Source organism: Manis javanica, chromosome 17 (assembly GCF_040802235.1).
Source record: "Manis javanica isolate MJ-LG chromosome 17, MJ_LKY, whole genome shotgun sequence".
Taxonomy (NCBI): Eukaryota; Metazoa; Chordata; class Mammalia; order Pholidota; family Manidae; genus Manis; species Manis javanica.
The window spans coordinates 9,672,234-9,689,715 of NC_133172.1; the positions used below are offsets into that span (position 1 = coordinate 9,672,234).

The 17,482-nt window shown below is 53.0% G+C and overlaps 1 protein-coding gene across 2 annotated transcripts in view; it reads right to left on the bottom strand.

Moving 5' to 3' along the window:
* Nucleotides 1–16,342, bottom strand: part of PPP1R37 (protein phosphatase 1 regulatory subunit 37) — a 36,887-nt gene extending 20,545 nt beyond the window's left edge. The window contains exon 1 of one of the 2 annotated variants that reach the window (XM_017650377.3): nucleotides 15,927–16,342. In XM_017650377.3, coding sequence (XP_017505866.1) covers nucleotides 15,927–16,128 — 202 coding nt within the window. In that variant the 5' untranslated portion in view covers nucleotides 16,129–16,342. The remainder of the gene's footprint in view (nucleotides 1–15,926) is intronic. The other variant, XM_017650376.3, reaches the window with a different exon arrangement.
* Nucleotides 16,343–17,482: the final 1,140 nt, after the last annotated feature.

Below are 17,482 nucleotides of genomic sequence, written 5' to 3' on the forward strand. Positions count from 1 at the left end.
ACTGGAAGGTATCTTTGCTAAGCCTGAATAAACTGCGGGGGCAGGGGCCTGCACTGAGCAGTCCCGACCTGGCCACCAGGATGGCGTGTGACCAGACAAAATGAGGAACAAACCAGAAGTGCATGTGGGCCAAAGAGCTGGTGCCAGTCCTAGTTCCTGTCAGCTCTCAGGACCCACAGGGAACTGGTGGAGGCCCCCATGCCCTTCCAGGTAACACCCTCATTTACCTCATGAGGCCCCAAGTGAATTCTGGCCCCAACAACATAAATAAACCGTAACCATCACAGGAGAGGACCCTAATCTCTTTACAGTTGAATGTTCTCATCTGGAAAACGGAGCTGATGAGACTGAGACTGAGACTGAGACTCACACACACACACACACACACACACACACACACACACACACACACACACCTCTAGAGATCACTCGTGTACACACACACACACACACACACACACACGCCTCTAGAGATCACTCGTGTAAAATGTCTGGCATGGGGTTGGTGCTTAGTAAACAGTAGCCACAGGCATCACTGGTCCAGGCCTGACACCCCAGCGACACCTCAGAGGGTGGGTGCCCCAGAAGCAAAGGGCAAACAAAGCAGCTCCAGCCGGAGGCTCACTGAGGGCCTGCCCCCAAGCCAGCTGCCTCCACCTGTCCCTGGCCACCTGGCTCGGAAATACTTGTCACACATGGTTCTGTTTGCCCACAGACAAATATTTGCCCAGGGCTGGGCACCTGAGGGCGCAGAAGTGAAGACCGGAGGACAAATGAGTGTGACAGAGTGGCAGGAGGAGGCCCCCAGGGCCAGAGGAGGAGCCCAGCCTCGGCCTCCCAACTCAGATGCGGCTCTGGCAGCCTGCCCGCATCTGTTCCTCAGGCTACCTGTCTACCAAGGGAGAGGCTGCTTGAGATCTTGCAGTTCTGCTGTGCTGTAAGTCAAGCAGACAGGAGGGGAAGCTCTTGGCTGGGTGCTCCAGGCAGGCCTGCCGGCCACCTGGTGATACAGCACAGAATGAGCTGCTGCACGTGGAGCACTCAGCACCGTGCTTGGCATGCAATAGGTACGCTGCAAATGCCTCACTGCACTTCCTGCTGTTGCTGACCTACAGGCCAGTGATGGCCCTGCAAAGCCCCCACAGTCCTCTGGGATGCACACCTCTTGCCTCATCCACTTTCTGTAGGGGTGTTCTCACAGCCCCTGGCCCCACCCTCTTCAAAAGAACACCCCTACCCACTCTACTCCCAGAGGACTGGGGGGCCTCACACTCCCCAAGGTGCCCCTGCCGTTCCCATGGCCCCAGCCCTGCACCCTGTCAGAAGAGTAGGCAGTCGGACAGTGATGCCTCCAAGATGCCGAGGCCAGAGGCTGTGTCCCCTCCATCTGCCACAGGATGAGACAGGTCCAGGCATCTTGTATGCTTATCCATTTCGGGTCATGCTGGGCTTTGGGCCACCCCAGGTCTAATCCAACAAGTACTAGATACTGGACTCCATTGCTTCCTCTTAATCCCACCTTCCTCAAGGGTGTTGTCTCAGCAGTAACTCAACCGGCCTTTCACTTAACACCTGCTTTGGGCCCCACCCCGTGCAGTGAGGCCGAGGGTGCAGCGTCCACAACAGCCCTCACCCGCCTACACAGGGCTCCCAGTCCAGCAGGGATGACCCAGCTCAGACAGTGACAACCCAAAGGGGAAGGGTCTGGGGCTGGGGAGCCCAGGAGACTGCCAAACCCTGTCTGGGGTCAGGGAGGGCTTCCTGGAGGAGGTGCTACCTAATATCACTGGTCACAAGAGCACAGGGACTGTGGCTCTCTTTCAGCATCACACCCCAAAACATAACCGCACCTGGCATGTAGGAGGTGCTCCACAGGATGTGCTTAAGGAAAGAAAGGTGGGAAGGAGACCCTGGGACAATGAGGAGCAGGAATTAGCCAAATAACAAAAGGAAGAGCCACTTCAAAGTCTGGCTTACTGTGTAAAGCTCTACAGAGCCACCAACAACAACCATACACCCCACGCCCAGGCCTACACCCTAGACAAGTTCTTGCTCACATTCCAGGTGATGTTCACAGCCACACCAGTTTGTGATACAGAAAGCCACGAACAGCCCAACCGTCCACCAACAGCACAATGGGCGATCTAAGGCGTGGTCAGACAATGCAAGACTGCAGAGCACCTCCATGGATGAAACTGGGAAACATGACGCTGAAGGACCAGCAGGACCCAGGAGTCCACTCATCACACAATGTCATTTTTATAAGACTGAAAAGCAAAACTAAAACCATGCTTTTTAGCATATACACACAGGCGATAAAACTGAAAAACAAAAAAAAATAAAAATGAGACATACCAATCACAAACACTCAGGACAGCAGCCACAGAGCTCTGTGCTCCGCCCCCACCCAGAGGTAGAGGTGAGTTAATAGCAATGTTCTCACCCCTACATTGAGAGGTAGGCTTACAGGTTCTCATTATATTACACTTCAGCTTATGTGGATGTTACATATATAGTTCACATGCCAAGAAAAGAATTTAATAACAATAATTTAAAAAGCAGAAGGGGAGGGAAAGGCAGTATATACAGAGAAGACAAGTAATGATTCTATAGCATCTGACTACGCTGATGGACAGTGACTGTAATGGGGTATGTGGGGGGGACTTAATAATAGGGGGAGTCTAATAACCATAATGTTGTTCAAGTAATTGTACATTAACGATACAAAAAAAAAAAGCAGGAGAGAGAAATGAGGCAGCAGAGGGAACAGCACGTGCAAAGACTCAAGAGAGAACGGATGGCACCGCCTGGGAACTGAAGGTCACAGTCAGGTCAAATGAAGCACAAGGGCAAGGGACCCAGGACAGGGCTAGAGACACCGAGGTGTGTGAAAAGGTCTCCAAGTCACTCAGTGACTCACTGCCTCCCATCACTACCACCCATCGAAGTCCTAAGGAGGTGATGGGCCAAGCGCAAGGAAGGAGCCTCTGATCAAGATAAAGTCGGGCTTGTCAGGGGACAACCAGGCCTGTCAGAACCAGACGGGCTATTTCAGGCTGCCTGCCTCCAGCTTCTGTTGGGGGCACCAGATGGCCAGCTGCAAATCGGAGGCACCAGGAGAGTTTTATTTTGGAATTTTAAAATCAAGTTAACTGTGAGCTGTTTACTGGTGCAGCAAAGGCTCCAGGGACAGAAACTGGGTGCCTGGAACTCCTCATCACCCAACCTAACTTTCCTCATCTATAAAAGGTGAGTAACACCACTTACCCCCTCCTAAAGTCTGTTTGGGAACTAAAGGACATATTTATTCATTCATGAATTCTTTGCCCGGGCAGACAATGGAAAACAAAACAGATCTGATCCCTGCTGTGGAAGTCCAGTGGAAGAAAAAAGGAAAAAAGTCTTTTTAGGGGGGAAAGAGGAGTCCTGTTCTCCTCCCCCACCTTTCCTGCAAGGCAAATGATAAACGAGGAAAAAGTTCTCTGCACAGTAAAATTCCAGAGTCAGTATTTGCAATAGGGAAGGAATCTTTACAAAAAGGTCCCAACAGCAAGGGGTAAAGGACACGAAGAATCAACTCCCCAAAGTACATAACGTGTAAACAATAAACAGCCTAACTACTAGTCAGAGGCAGGTCAAAAAAGGCACCATCGTGGAATCAAGACACTCATATGCAAAATTATTCATTCATTCAAAAAAGAAAATTAAGGTACAACCAAGTCCTGTTGCTCAAAGCTTACAGTCCTAGGTGGAAACAAATGGTAACTGAGGCTTCAAAGGCTTCTACCTTCTAACCAGGTAAAACCACCTTCTAAGAATTTCTTCTGAGAAAGCTACCCAGGATGAACATAAAGATTTATGGACAAGAATGAACATCACTGCATTATTTATGCGATTGAAAACTGGAAAGGACCTAGATGCTCAGCAATGCGGAAATGGCTCAAAGAAATTAGAACAGCCCAATGATGTATATTAATCACACTGTTTAAAAAATAGGAAAATGAAGTGAAAACACAGGATACTCAACGGTACACACAGTATCCTCCCAGCTTTATTTTTATCTGTGGCAGTGTATCTAGCCAGAGAAAAGAGTTGGGAAGGAAATGGTCTGGCATTTGACGTTGAAAATTTTCCAGGTGGTGCAAATCATTTCTGTGATAAGAGTCTGGCCTCTAGACTATATATATAGAACTCTAACAAGTCAGTAAGAAGATAAGCAATCCAATTTGAAAATGGGCAAAGGATCTGAACAGACATTTCTCCAAAGATATTCAAATGCCCGGTAAGCACTTGGAAAGATGCGCAAAATTATCAGCCATCAGGGAAACCAAAACCACAGTGAGATACCACTCTGCACCCTCTTGGGTGGCTAGAATCAAAAAGGCAGACAACAAAGACGTGAAGAAATTGGAACCCTCACATACTGCGGGGGGGAATGTCAGAGGGGCAGTCGCTTGGGAAAACAATCTGGCAGTTGCTCAAATGGTTAAACAGTCACCACATGACCCAGCAATTTTATTCCTAGAGAAATGAAAACATACACACTTGTTCTTTAATAGTCACAGCAGGGTTGTTCACAATAGCCAGAAAGTGGAAACAACCCAAATGTACATCAACAGATGAAGAGATAAATAAAACATAATGTATCCATACAATGGAATGTTCTTTAGCCAGCACAGGGAATGAAGTTCTGATACATGCCACAACTGGGGTGAACTTTGAAAACGTTATGTGGAACAGAAACAAGCCACACACAAAAGACTGCATACTACATGATTCCATTTGTGTGAAAATCCCAGAATCTAAAGGGAGGAAAAGCAGATCCGTGATTGCCTCCAGTGCGTAGGCGGGGAGTGGGTGTTGCTGAAGGGGTGCAGTTTCTCAGGGGGGTAATGAACATTTCTAAAATTGACTTTGATGACAGATGTACAATTCTGAAAAACCGAAAAGCAGTGAATTGGATGCTTTAAATGGGTGAAATGTATGTGAATCACATCTCAATAGAGCTGCTTTCAAAAAAACTTCCAGATGATAAAATTAACAAGTGATTTTTTATTTTCTACATCAGACCCCCAGCTTTTTTTTTTTTTTAAATCATGAACATACCTTAATTTAAAGTCAGAAGAGAATCAAGGTAGTGTTCCCTTCCTTAGTGACAGCCATCATCAGTGTCTGGGGTGACTGCACAGCCTTCTTCCCCAGCACCCCTCACCAGCTCCAGGAGGAGGCAGAAGAAAACCAGGACTCCTGCAGCCAAGCTCCCGTGGCTCCGGGTGGGCTGGCAACGGAATCTCTATTTTCCCAGAGCCCAAACCCTTCCCTTAACAACTTCACACAGCACGTCAGGATGGGCCCTGTCCCGAGTGATAGGCAGTCCCTCTCGGGCCTGCTGCCTCTAAAGCAAGGAGGCTACCCCTCCACACCTGGTAATCTACACTCTAGAGGTAGGGAAGGGGCCTGTGCTAGCCCAGAAGTCTCTTGGCTGCATGGTCAGTGTGCACAGCAGATGGTGGTGGTGCATAAGTCAGATGGCCCTGCTGTCAGATGCCTGCTCCACCCACTGGCCTAGGATGTCCTCCCCAGGACCAGTTAGGCTGCTGTCAGACATGGGGGCTCAAAGCAGGGTTCCTCGGAGGGCACTCTCTCTGGTCTCTGCCCGTACCAACCTCCCCTCCCCTGCAACTCCATCCTGAAGGGCACTCACTGAGCACCTGCTCTGCAGCTGGAGCTAGCTAGGGACACAGTAGTGACAGAGGCAGCCGTGGCCCTGCCCTCCTGGGGCTCACAGTCAGTGGGGGAAACTGACCGGTCCCCAGACATAGACTACCCAGAGTGGGCAGTGCTGGGATAGGGAGCCCGGAAAAGCTCAGCACTGCAGATCCTGGGCGCTGAGTCCAAACCCAGCATGGAAGAGGCTCCCCAGGTGAATGGAGCACTTTCTGGTTGTTCTGATCAAAGCGGTAAGGGTTGGATCAGAAAGCAAGGATCCCAAACCCAGGAATGGGGTTACAGAGCAAAGAGTGAGGCAGAGGAAGAGGAAAGAGGCAGAGGTCTGAGCTGGGTGGCTGGTGGCTAGACACCACTGACATCCTCCCCCTCCTCCTGTGACTCACCTTACTGTTGGGGAGAGGGAATCAGGCTGCCTGCCCCAGAGGTGAAAGGGCAGGTCAGTTACTAGAACCCAGGCTCTTAGCTCCACCCCATGATGGGACCCACTCAGTTCCCTAAATGACCTATGCAGAGATGGGGAAATACATGCAGTGGGAGAGGACCTGGGACACCACCTTCCCCTCTGTTCTCTTCATAGCCCCTCATGTTCCAAAGGCCCCGGTGTCCCCACATGGGGACACTTGTTAGCAGGCCTACTTTGCCCAGAGTCGCTAAGGTACCTGGGTGTGTTCAGTGGTTTGCCTCCCCCAGGGAGCCAGGCAGACGAGATACAGTCCCTCATGGAGCTGCTGGGTCCAGTGGGGGGAGATGGACCCAAACAAATGACAACAGTGCGAGGCAGCATCACAGCAACAGGGGACAGTGTAGCAGTTCTCCATCTGGGGGCCAGGGTGGGCCTTGCCAGGAGGGGGCACCTATGCCAGCTTGCAAAGGATGAGCAGGAGTTGGTCAGGAAAAGCAGGAGACTGGTGAGGGGCATGCTGAGCAGAGGGAACCAGCACATGTGGGTCAGGAGGGGAGGGAGGGACGTCCACTTGGGAAGGGCCCCCACCAGGCTCCGAAGTGTGGACTTTATCCTGAGGCTATGGGAGAGCCCTTGGAGGCTTACTGGAAAAAGAGAAGAGGATGAGGACCATCCCTTCTGGTCTGAATGGGGCTCCACCCTCTTACTATCTGCGTGGCCTCGGCACACCACGAGCCTGCACTCACCCTCTCTGACTGTTGCGAAGATGAAATGAGTAAATGCTTAGGCACAGCTTAGATCTGCTGAGGGTACTATGAAAGTGGGCTGGGACTATCACTACCACCATCACCCAGAAGCACGAGCCCTATGCAGGGTCCCTTCTCAGCGTTTGCTGTTACCCTCTGGCAGATCTCCCGCCTGCTCTGTTGCTCGGAGGAACCCAGTGAGATCAGCTGTGAATGTGCTTTGCTTTGCACAAAGGGGAGGGCTGCTCGGAACACGAGCTCTCCTACCACATGGCCGACGGCAGCTGGCAGGAGACTGAGGCTGTGGAGAGATGGAGGGGTGGGTGTGAAGGCGGCACAGGAGTCTAACCCCAGTGGGTTCCGGAGAGGCCCGCCCACCTGACCAGAGAGGACATGCCAACTGGGATCTCACAAGGCCCTCCGCGGAGCATCACATGGCAAGGCTCCCACCCCAGGTCTCTGTGGGAGAGGGAAAGGGCACCAGGCAAGTCACATGAGCCAAACGACAGTCAGCAGACACTTCTCAACCCCCACCCCCACCTGAGCGACAGCTCTGCCCCAGCCGCAGGGTAGAGAAGGGGTGAGAATGACCTGAGTGCCCATGTGTATCTCCATCCTCGCTGATCCTTCCAGCGTGAGGGCCTGGGGAGCAGCAGGCACCACAATGGGCCTGGGACACTGAGGAGAGCAAAACTGAGGTGGCCTTGCCTTGGTGGAACTGCCTTCTAAACAGGAGGAAACATAAACAGAGCATGATGGGTGCTGGCAATCTCTTTGGGTATATGACCCCTGAACCCCCTTCCTGGAGCTGGGGGCCCCCTCCACACTAACAGACATCAGAGCCCAGCCTCCTGTGCCCTCCGGCCCAGAAGCCCTACCTGGGCTCAGACGCAGAGGGCTGCACCAAACCCACTCCAGCCACCAAAGGTGCCATCAGCCACCCTAAACGAGCAGCAGCCGGGGCCAGGATGGTAAGTGTGTGCCCCCAGCTGCCAAGGCCCCAGGTCTGGCTCCTCCCAGAGAATCTGAAGGCTTTGAACAGACTCCTCGTCTGCAGCCAAAATGGCTTCACAAACAGGGAAAGTGTGGCACAGGCAGGTTTTGGGATGGGCCCACACAGATGAATTCATACCCAGGCAGAGTGCTCGCCATCCAGCCTGGGGAGGTGGGACTGTCATCTTGCTTTTAGAAGAGGGAACCAGGGCAGGCTCAGGGCAGGGACATGACCTCACTGAACTTGACCAAGTCCTCACTGAGTGTCTGCAATAGTAGTTACTCTCCAAGTCCAGGATAATCCGATACTCAGTCCTCACACACACGGGGATACTGGGGCACAGGACATGAGTGACTCACCTAGACTGACACGCATGGACTCAGTACCAATGACTGGCACCACTGGGTTCAAAGCCCAAGCCTTGTGCTGCCTCTCATGTTACTACTACTTCCAAGACCCAGGAATGAGGCCACTGGGTACACCAGTCTCCCACTGGAAACCTTTGGCCAGATACGTTCTGGAATCCAGAATTTCCTGGGTTTTAAAAGAGTGCCTGATACTTTATTATTTGAAGACTCCAGCAGGGTCTGGGCTAGTTTTTAGAGCTTTCGGGATCTAGGAAGTGTGGGACCTAAAGAGACTGTGCAGATGAAGCCACTGCTGAGGTCCCACAGGGGAAGTGCAAACTCCCAGTGGCACAGCCCACAACCCCCCACCCCCACCCCACCCAAGGGCAGGATGAACTGCACTGACTGCGGGCAGGGAGCTCAGAGACCCAGGGAGAGAGTGCATGGGGAAACCTTAGAGGTGTTACAGAAAACACTGGCAATGGCAGAACCTTCTGGGGGAGGAAGAGGTTCAGGTAAAGCTAGTGATCAATCAATGAAGTCAAATGTCAGCTATTAGCAAGGCCACAAGCCGCAGCCTACAGGCTCCTGGCCTATGGCCACCTCCCCAAGTCTCCAGGCCTTGGTCTCCCTGCTCCGCATCACCCCCACCCCAGAGTTGTTAAAAACACCAGAAATGCACCTTCCTAACACCTCTGCTGGCTCCCTGCACCCTCAGGCTCACGTGGCCTATGGAGGGGAGGTTGGGAGGGGCCCTCTGTCTCTCCCACCTTCTCTAGCCTCACCTCTGACCCTCCTGCCTCCACCTCAGTAAGACTGGCTTTTTTCTGTTCCTCGAATGCACTCTGCACCTCCAACCTATGCATATACATCCAACTGCTCCCCACCTGGCTGACCTGTGGGTTATTTAGGCCTCAGATGACCCCTTCTCCAGGACGCTGTCTTTGCCGTGCCCACCCACATACACCCCATGAGCTCTTCTTAATCTGAGTCCAGGCCTCCTGGTTTGATTAGAATTGTTTACCGTGTGTCTCTGTCACTTGACTGTGACCTCCATGGAGGCAGGGACTGGGCCTCTCTTCTTCCTGTCCCGTCCCCTTCCCCCTAACACCCGGCATGGTCACACCACACTCAGTGAATGGCTGGTCGCCGGGTCACTGAGTCACACATTCAGTCAGGATGTACTGAGCATCTACCACATACCAGCCACTATGCAGCACAGGAAGAACGTGGGCCAAGAGTTAGAACAAGTACCCACTGCTGAACACAGAGAAGCAGCATGGACCTCCCAGACTCCAGAGCTCTCTGAGAAGCACAGCACACCCCTCCTGGGCCAGGCCCTTTACTCAGTCTGCTTCTCATCCCTGCCACACCCTGCAAGGCCAAACCTGTCATCACCATTTAATAAAGGGCTATGGGTAATAAATGAAGGAACTATATGGCACACAGAACTGAATGCAGCAACCTGCCGAAGCTCACACAGCCAGTACCCAGGAGCGAAGAGTGCAAACTCAAGCGACTGCCTGGGTTTGAACCCAGGCTCAAACATTTACTGGCTTTGTGACCTCAGATAAGGTACTTACTTACCTTCCTGTGCCTCTATTGCCTCATCTACAAATTGGGAAGAATAGCACCTACCTCCAGGGGTGACTGTGAGATTCAGCTGAGACAATACACAGCCCAGTGGTGGGCACATGGAAAGCAATGAGAGTGACTACCCAGAACGTCCAGAATGCAGGGGTTTCAACGCAGGCCCCTCTGTGCTCTACTACAGCACACTGCCCTCCCAGCTCGTTTTAGCAGTTACCTCAAGCCAGAATTCAACCTCCTTCAGGTCTGTGAGGTCAACCCCAGCAACCTTTGAACTGAGGTCTGGAAGGCAATCTCGGGATTGCATGCTGAACAGCTGAGCCCTGAGCAGAAAGCTAAACCCAGCCATCAGAACTGCCTGGGGAGCTTTCTAGAAATATGGATTTCCCCATCCCCAGAGGCTGCCTCAGTTACAGCCAGTCTAGCTCAGGGCACCTGGTTCCATGACTCTTAACACTTTTGCAACTAAATGCCAGGCAAAGACTCATGGGAGCTGCAGCATCCGTGCCCAGAAACACGCATGCCTGCACCTCCATCCACTTGCACAGTGACTAGTTACTGAGTGCACACGAGGTTTTCTGTGCTCTTTCTGGGGGCTCATGACAGATGCCAAAGCCAGCCTGCAGATCGCTGAGAGAAAGCCCCTGTCCTGGCACAGACTGGATTAGCTCCTTCAAGAAGCTTTCTCCCAATACCAGCATGGAATAGCAAACCTAAGGAAAGCCTCACTCCTTTGACATTCGTTCAGTGCCCAAGCCCTCCTGAGAGTCAGACCAAGGTCACAGAGGTGACATGCACACAATCTTTGCCCTTGAAGAGGGATATACGATGCAAACACAAATAAAGGGATGGAGGAGGAAAGAATGAGGGCGGCCTGCAGGAGTCTGAGCATGCAAGAGGATCGGCCTGGCGGAGCAGTCACGCACACCACAGTGCTGCTGGCTCAGCCACGGCCCAACAAAGCAGAGGGCTGGGGTGCTGGGGCCCGTTCTGCAGAGGGGACTAAGGCCCAGGGAGAGCTGTAACTTGCCCAAAGTCACCAAGCAGTATGTGGAGAGGCTGCGGTTAACACTTCAAGTCTAGAATCTCAGTATACCCTTGTTGCCTCTCAGGCTGGGGGAGCCTAAGACATTTCAGCCCAGAGACTGGGCAATCTGCCCAGGGTCACCCGGCCAGTAACAGATGGAATCTGGCCTGGAGCCCAAGGTCTTTCCCACACCCAGTAAGGGACAGCTGGGGCACCCACCTCAGAGGAGCAGGCTAGCAGGAGGTCGCAGGGTTCAGATGGGGAGGTGCCGGGGGGGAAGGATGAGTGATAATGGAAGGGAACACACTATAGGTGGGGGTAGAGATGGGAAAACACAGGGGAGACATCTGCTAAGTGTTCACTATGAACCCTGTTACCTCACTTAATCCTCAGGATCCCCTGAAGAGGAGGTACTTGAGGCCGCTGCATTTTACAAACAGAAAACTCACGGACAGACAGAACAACTGCCCAGTCCCAAGGCAGGGTCTATGTGCCAACACCAGCAGTAGGGGGTGAAGAGGGTCCCAGACGGAAACCAAGGCAAAGGCGTCAGAGCCGCCCCCCACAACCCCACTCCCTTACTTCCCAGCAACACTAGCGCTTATGCTAAAATGAGCAGATTCTTTTAACAGAGGGCCTCTTTCTACCACTGACAGGTGCGTTTCTACTTGTCAAACCAGTTTCAAGGACTAAATTTGCAGCACAGATTCCAAAGAGAACAAACAGTAAAGAAGGCCTTTCCAACCTCTTTGTTCTCCATTTAAGAACACCATGGCCACTGCCCCCCAGAGGTCCTGCACGCTCGGGTCCCCTTCACCCTGCAGACATGTCCACTGCACATGAGGAGTGCCCTGGTGGGCAAAAGGCCCCCTCCCCCACTCCAGGATGGACTCTCTGGGGCCAGAGGTCAGGGAGTGGAGAATGAGTCACTGGCAGGACTGGAGGGGGGGGGACAAGCCTCCCAGACCATGGCGGGTGTCCCACGTCACATGCTCTCCAATGCCTGCCTTGCCTGCCATGCCAGCCCCACATGTTCGCCCCATACAACTGCATTCGGCTGCAACTGGGAAGCTGAGCTGAGCCCCGGATCATTCCTGCAGTTTGGTCTGCAAAGACTCCTGGTATGAGTCTGGCCTTGGCCCCCAGAAGACCCAGAAGACCTGGGACTCCAAGGCCCGCCATCAGGACAGGGTGGGGTACATCCAGTTAGCCTCTCCTTTGCTGGTACCCACCTCCACCCACTGGGGACACTGGAGCACCCAGCTGCCCAGCTGTGCTGAGACAGCCTCTTCCACTCACAATTTCCATCCCACCTCCTCCTCCAGCTCCACTTCCCGTCCACATCAAACAGCCTTGTCTCAGAGACACTGCCCCACCCGGTTCATCCCATCTGCTCAGATATCCTGGGTGGTCAGCAGGTCAGGGATCGCAATTTTATAGATGAGAAAACAAACAAGCTCAGCAAGAACAAGGGCCCTGCTGGAGGCCACAGCAGCACGCTGCTGCCAGGGAGGCCCGGGAGCCCAGGCTAGCAGGAGGTCGCAGGCATGGCTTCACCCCTTCCAGAATGGCTGCACACATGCCCACCCATGCTCATTCAACCATGATTACCGCACGTCCTTCGAGGGGCTGAGGAGAGTGGAAACGAGGGTGGACAGTGTGTGCTCTCCCATTCCAGTGGCAGGGAGGGAGCACCAACGTGAAAACGAACATGTAAGGTCACATCAGATGGCCATTAGCGTAGTGGGGGAAAGCAGGGCCCCTGGCACTGGCAGCAGGTGGGGCTGCTCCGGCAGTCCCCCGGGAACTGGCGGCAGGTGGGGCTGCTCCGGCAGATGGAAGACGGGAAGGAGCCTCTGAGTGCTGAGCTGGGTTAAGCTTCATAGGCCTGAGACCCTCCCCCACAAGCTCCCTCCTCCAGATCGGCCTCACCTCCAGGAATCCCCCAACACATGAGCTCCAGCATGCACCCCCAGAGCCTCCCACCCAGCTGGGCCACCACTCCAGGCCCAGTCCTACCTCTCCTCCACCCCAGCCAGAGGCTCTAACGGGGCCTGGCCAAGCTCGTCCCCAGAAAGGCTCTGCTGAGCAGGCAACCTGTGCTGGAACCCTGGTTTCTCTGTGCTGCCTTCTTCCAGCCTGGGATGCTCCTGCCACCCCATCAACTCAACCCCTGGCTCAGACAACTTCTCCATCACTACGATGAAAGAACATCTTCTGAATAACTTTTCTCCCAATTCAGACCTGCCAAGTCCTCCTTCACCCCTGGCCTTGGGATCGTATCATCACAGCAGGCCCCCAGAATAACCCCTCCATCATCATTCCCTCTAGGTCCTCAGCTCAAATCGTACCCCCTCTCCTTCCCACAGCTTAGAGACCAACGCCAACAAATCCCCCATTCCTCCTCTAGACCTATCAACTTCCCCCTGCAGCCCCAGCCAACCTCCTTGGCCCAATTTTCTGTACTGAGTCTCCTTTTCTACAGCCTGAGAGGCCCCCACTTCCCTCAGTTCCAGGCCTCCCTGGGCACAGAGGCCAGCCACCTGCTACCCAGCATTGACAGGCCCTCTAACAATCTCCTGTCGTGCAAATCCCACTGTCTGAACTCACCAACTTCACCAATGATCTGTCCTCTTGCTGGGTCCCAAGATCATGTAACTCCTTCACTCCCAGGCCAACTCCTCATCCCCTCTCCAAGCCAAGGCGGAGCAACTCTTTCAGGCCACAAGTTGATCATTGTTCCATGCTGTCACCCTCCACCTCAGACCCAGTGACTCCACTGGAGTGTGAGTCCTGACCTTGCTGTCCCTCTCTAACCTTCCAGAAAGGAGAGATTCCCCCACCACCTGACTCAGTTATCACCACCTCCACCCCTTACCCAGCGCAGACCAATCAGCAACCATCTTCTCAACTCCTCCCAGCCAGACTCCAAGCAACCCTCTTTCTTGTCCATTTTTCCCTTTTCCAACTCCTCCACTGCCTCTCCAACACTGCCATGGAAAACAGTAAAATATAATAGCAGCTGCTACATATATGGCAGGAGCTTACAAAGAATATCTATTTAATCCTCACAACCTCCCCGCAGCAGCAATCAGCACCTCCATTTGCAGAGAAAGAAACAGGAGGCTCAAGGAGGAAAAGCAGCTTACTCAAAGCTAAATAGCTGGTTACACACAGCTGTGCCTCTTCTGGGACCCTGCAGACCAGAAACTTCATCCCACCCCACCCACTACACCACCATGACCCTCCGACCCACGGACTGACCATCCTCTCTTCTCCTCGTCCTGGGCCCACAAACTTACTACAATCTCCGCCCTTCTCCGGAAGCCTGTGAAGCAGAAACATACAGGCCCCAACCCCCATGAACCAGCTACCTCAGACTGGCCCCTAAAATGACCAATGTCACTAACATCACCCCTGAAATGACCAACAATAACTGCAACTTCGCGTAGGTTCATCCTGTCAATTACTTTTCATACACAATCTTATTTAATCCTCTTTTAAAAGCGTATGGCAGGGTACTATCATCCACTTTAGAGATGGGAAAATTGAGGCTCAAAGGAGTGAAGTAACCAGCCTGAAGTCGTGAAGTAGGGAAATGGGAGTCAGAATTTGAACTAGAGCCTCTGCTCTTCACCACTCTGCTCTGCCTTTTACTCTTCCCTCCTTCCTGCTCTGAACTCCCTGGACTGCACACCATGCTATAGCCAGGGCCCATTCTGACTCTTCCTCAGCCCCATTACCCCAAGCCCTCCAACCCAAAGTGACCACCTATGCCTGGGGCCTGGAGCCCAACGTTTTGGCAGACACCCAATGCCAACAATCTTAAATTAACCACTACCTCTTTAACATTAACTAGCCAAACTGGCATATATTATGGTGGGCTCCCTGTGTGTTCAGCTTCCAATTACCATGGCTCCCTCTCTCAAGTCAAAGCCACCAATTCCTCCACTGCCCACACACTAACAACAATCCCGCCCTTTTACCAGGGCCAAAAGACCAATTTCTATAGAGCCAGGGCCAGTCTGATCCCTCTCTTTTCAGGCTCCACCTCAGCAAGGCTGACAGACTTCTCCAGCATTTTAACAGATTCAACACCGCTGTCCATCTCTGGAGTGACTTTCCACCTTCCCAGGCCTATGGGTAAAACACACTCCTCCAGCTGCCCTGTCCATTCCAACACTGACCTGACCTTCTCCAAGGGTCCTATAATCCAGGGACTTGTTTCTCCTGATATCTCAAGCTATCAAACTTTTTTAATGCCCTCACCTTCTACTGACCAGCAACTCCAATACCCCAACTCTTCCTCTGGGGAAAAAAACACACACACACACACACACACATCCTTCTATGGTCAGGCACCAAAGTTCCTCTGCTCCTGAACGACTGAAAATATTCTGCTTCCCTTTTTGGGGAGAGGAAGAGGAGGCATCCAGTGACTTTTCTTCTTAATGCCAAGATCTAACACCTCCTCTGACTATCTCACCCACCCCCAAGGTGACCATCAACTCTGCTCCTTTTCTGAGAGTTTATCTAGACTTCCTTTTCTCAGCCCCAGGATTTACTGACCCCCTCGAGCCACAGTCCAGGTTTATTCCTCTTCCTCCCTTCAGCCAAGAAAATGAGCAACATGACCACCTCTTGCACCCCCAAGGCTTGCAGATCAGTAACTTAACCTCTTTCCACACCCCCACCAGCCCATCAAATTCCTCCAACTGCCCTTTCTGAGCGATTGTTGACCCACTCTTCCTCCCCTGACTGCTCTCTCTATCCTTCTCTGGGTAAAGTATTAACTCAAGGGCTACCGCCTTCCCAATCTCGCAAGCCACCAAACTTTTAATTGCTTATCGTTTTAATTCCTGAAACAATCACCTTTCAGCTTCCCTTGGAGCAGGAGCAAGGGGAGACAGTGGGCATTTAAACCAGCTACTTTTCATCTTCCCAACTCAATCTCTAACCCCCTGCAGCTCTCAATTGACGACCTGCTCCTTAAATCATCATTAGGTGCAACTTATTGAGTGCCCCCGCTGTGCCCTGCGCTGCACCGACTCCCGGGTCCCCCAAGCGTCCGCGCCCCGGCGGTAACTACCGTGTCTCCAGGGGTCTTTGGGTTCCACGGCCCCGGACACGATATCCTCGTCGGAAGGGAACGTGACGCGCTTGGCCGCAGCCTTGAGGCGCCCGTCGACTGGGGGCGATGAGGGGCTGGGAGACCGGGCCTCGGCGGGGGCCTCCTCGGCGTCGCCGTCCGCGCCCGGCCCGGGCGGCGCCTCCTGCGGCGGGATCTCCATCACCGCCGCCGCCGCCTCCTCACGGGGGCCCCGGGGACATGCCCCGGGTCCCGGACTCGTCTCTCCGGGCCCGCCCGCCGTCCCGGGGCATGAGCTCTGCCGCGCTTCAGGGGCCGGCTCGGTCTGCTCTCTGGTCGTCGTAGTCTTCGCCGCCGGGAGCCGGAGCGCGCCTCCCCCGAGCCCCGCGCGCGCCTGCTAGTTCGCAGCCGCACTTTCGTTAAGGCCCGTGAACCCGCCGTACACCAAGAAAAACAGAAAATTAATTTAAGCTATTTGCAGGTAGAATTGTCTCGCGAGTTGGTGATGGAGGAGGAAAAAAAGGCAAAAAGAGCCACGGAGAAAAGAAACGTGAGTAGTGAATCTGCAGAATATGAGAGGCGGGGCGAAGTAGACGCCGTCTCCCAGAGCAGCGCGCAAGCGCGAACCTGAGCACCTCCCCCCACTCTTCCTCCCCGCCTCAGTTTAGATAACTGAGGATCAGGCTCGCACGTATTCGTCACGAGCTCAGACAACGATGGGAATGGAGATGATCGAAATAAAACATCTGGTTGGCAGGGCTAGGACAACGGATAAGGAAAGAAATAAAGGGATGGAGAACTTGAAAGGCGATGGGACCTGTGTTGACTATATGAATATAGGTGATGAATGCCAATAGACAGATCCTCTGGAGATAAAGCCTATGCCCCCTTACTAGTTATTCTCCAGCCTTCTATTTGCAGGCTGCAGTTTCATCAATAGTGCTCGGTATTTGGATACCGTTGCATAAAATACAGTTAAAAATTTAAAACTAAAATAAGTATGAACTGATAATGAGTATCATGGCCCTGATTTAAAAACAAAACAAAACTGGGAATAGGAAGAAATTGCAAAGCGAGAGACGAATCTGCCAACCAAAATACACGGCGATGGAGCAGGTAGATCAAACTAGAAGCTAACCGGCTGGAGCTCAAGGCACTCCACCCCTCCACTTCCCGCTTCCGGGCTCAATTCAATAGCTAATATTCGCCTTCTCACTTTCGCTAGGCTTCCCCAGTCCATCCGGCAACCTTAGAGGGTGGAGGCGGAGCTAAAACAAGGGAGGGGGGTACTTAGGGAGGAGCTAGCAACGTCGTTGCCAGGACAACTCGAGAGCTGGGCCGACGACTAGCCGGAGGCGGTGTTGTGAATGGGCACGTGGGAGCTGAGGCTCTCCGCTTGCCCATTCAACATCTTCGGGACGCCGCACTTCCGTGACTGAAAGCAAAGCAAGTCTCATCTATATTTAATGGAATCTTCACTGACATTCTGAAGTTGATGGGACTACAAAAGGGGGGAGAAATGATTTTTTAAAGCTAATGTGGATTCTGTAACAACT